The sequence below is a fragment of the Engraulis encrasicolus genome, chromosome 4 (assembly GCF_034702125.1).
Source record: "Engraulis encrasicolus isolate BLACKSEA-1 chromosome 4, IST_EnEncr_1.0, whole genome shotgun sequence".
NCBI lineage: Eukaryota > Metazoa > Chordata > Actinopteri > Clupeiformes > Engraulidae > Engraulis > Engraulis encrasicolus.
This window is the reverse complement of record NC_085860.1, coordinates 41,142,508-41,145,007: the sequence shown is the minus strand read 5'-3', so window position 1 is coordinate 41,145,007 and position 2,500 is coordinate 41,142,508. Positions and strand designations below refer to the sequence as shown.

The 2,500-nt window shown below is 43.0% G+C and overlaps 1 protein-coding gene across 1 annotated transcript in view; it reads left to right on the top strand.

Annotated features, from left to right (window-relative positions):
- The window catches only part of carmil2 (capping protein regulator and myosin 1 linker 2), a gene marked incomplete at its 3' end in the record, with an annotated part of 93,087 nt that overhangs the window by 28,092 nt on the left and 62,495 nt on the right, over positions 1–2,500 (top strand). Inside the window, exons 21-22 of the mRNA XM_063197850.1 lie at positions 110–282; positions 1,962–2,030. Coding sequence (XP_063053920.1) covers positions 110–282; positions 1,962–2,030 — 242 coding nt within the window. The remainder of the gene's footprint in view (positions 1–109; positions 283–1,961; positions 2,031–2,500) is intronic.

Genomic DNA, 2,500 nt, shown 5'->3' with positions numbered 1-2,500 from the left:
CTGCAGTAGACCATAGGGTTGCAGTTGCTACGGATAAAAGTGTCACCTAAGTGTAATGTAATGTAATGTAATGTCTCCACCTGTCCTCTCCTGTCCCCGTGTCCCCTAGCCGCTGGAATCCCTGTCTGTGTGCGACTCCAAGCTGAAGACGGGCACCACCATCCTGATTAACAGCCTGGCCAGCAACGCCACCCTGGCCAACGTGGACCTCAGCGGAAACCTCATCGGGGACACGGGTGCCAAGATGCTCGCCAAGGCCCTCATTCTCAACACCAAGCTCAGGTATTTCATCACCAACACCAAGCTCAGGCATTTAATGAACCAGTAGTGCCCTCGTACTCAACACCAAACTCTGCTATTTAAAGGTAGATTTGCAGGTTAAGCATCACTGATGACTAATATGTACTGTACTTAAATACCTCAGTGGGCTTGATACGATACGATACGATACGATGATACTTTATTGTCAGTTTGCACTGAAATTCAGTTTGCATCCCTGAGCAACACTCGTTAAGACGAAACAGAATACAGAAAACAGAAAAACATAGGCCTACACAATAACATCACATCACAAGACTATTGCACAGCTGACAAAACAAAGACACAGGCCTATGTACAGGCAAACATACATACATACATACATACATACATACATACATATATTACATACAACCCACATAACTTGAAGATAATACCACCATGAAGTAATAAATACTACTGATTTAGCAAAAGAATAGATTGATGTATGAAAGCATGTTTAAGTCTGTTGCGGTTGAAGCGGGGAACTCTGAAACGCCTACTTGAGGGTAATGGCTGATATTCTTGGTAGAGAGTGTGTGTGATATCTGTAGAGATGCATGTGGCCAGTCGGAGCATACTTTTATTATGGTGCTTAAAGGTGGTGATGCAGGTTAAGATAAAAAAAAAGTGTTGAACCAGTTTCTTGTTAGTAGTACACATTTAACTATTAACCATCATATTTGATTTGGTTGGGTACCACAAAAAATAAATAATATTATATTAAAAAGTGGCAGCTATTCTTTCCCCATAAAGCAGCGCATGACATCACGTTGGTGACCAGAGACCCAAGTTTATACAGTATAGCCTCTCTGCCGAAGCCGAGTCCCCAATGTGACATCATCTCTAACTTCTGTTTAAAAAAAAAAACGTTAATACAGATACTCTAACGCCATTTGTTGGAGAGTCCTGTAGACCCTCTTACTGCAGATGGGGTCGCCAGCGACCCTATTCACTGGCTGAAAATGCTTAACTACATCATAACAACATTGCTATGACATTACAGAGAGCCATAGTGCTGCGCTAAGGGGTTAATCACTTATTCCTACACCTTCATACTAAACACATAGCCCTGGTATTTCATCATAAACACCAAGGCTCTCATACTAAAAACACCAAATTCATCTAAATTATGTTATCACTTACAACAAGGCCCCATTCTCAAAAACAGAACTGAGTGATTTAATCAGCACTAATACCAAGGCCCTCATATTGAATACCAAATCAACCTCAAAACCAGACTCGGGTAATAACTGATGCCAAGTCCCTCATTCTCAACACCACGTTCAGATATTTTATTTTATTTTAAAAAAATGTTTTTTTTGGGGGGGGGAGCTTTTACACCTTTATTTTTCAGATGACAGTGAGACAGACAGGAAATGAATGGGGAGAGAGCCGGGGGAGGATCGGGAAATGACCTCGAATTGGGAATCGAACCTGGGTTGCCTGTGTAGTAGTGCAGTGCCCTATCGTGTGAGCCACGGCATGGCCCACGTTCAGGCATTCAACCATTTACGCCAAGGCCTTGATACCCACCACCAAGCTCAGCTATTTAACCATCCTCCAAGGCCTTGATACCCACCACCAAGCTCAGCTATTTAACCATCCTCCTCCTCCTGTTTCTCTTTCTCTCGCTCTCTTATTTTTCTCTCCTCCTATCTCAGGTCTCTTGCGTGGGACAGGAACAACGTGACAGCCAAGGGATATCTGGACGTGGCCAATGCACTAGAGAAGTGAGTCAGGAGCAGCGGTTAGCCTTCCTTTCAGAAGCACAGACTCTTCAACATTTCTATTGTTGGGCTGTATGAGTGGTGGATGCAATCGTTCTTAACCTTTTTTAACCCCTTTCCTGTGCCGGAGACAAGCTGCTCACCCCCAACACCAAAAATGTTTGAAATGATTAATTACAATGATTCTTGATGACACAATGATGATTTGGTCTTAATTTGGCCTGATTATAATGTTTGCAAGCATAATTTTGGTTTCAACCTCAACACAAACAAAATTCTGCGCATCCCCTGAAATCTCTGGCGCACCCCCTGGGGGTGCCCGCACCCCAGGTTAAGAACCACTGGCTTAGGATGCAATCGTTTCTATCTGCATATTAGCATACAGTTGTGTGTGTTTGTGTGCTCTTATTTGTTGATATTTCAATGTATATGTCTGTGTGTGGGGGTTTCACACTGAAATTATGGCCGCTATT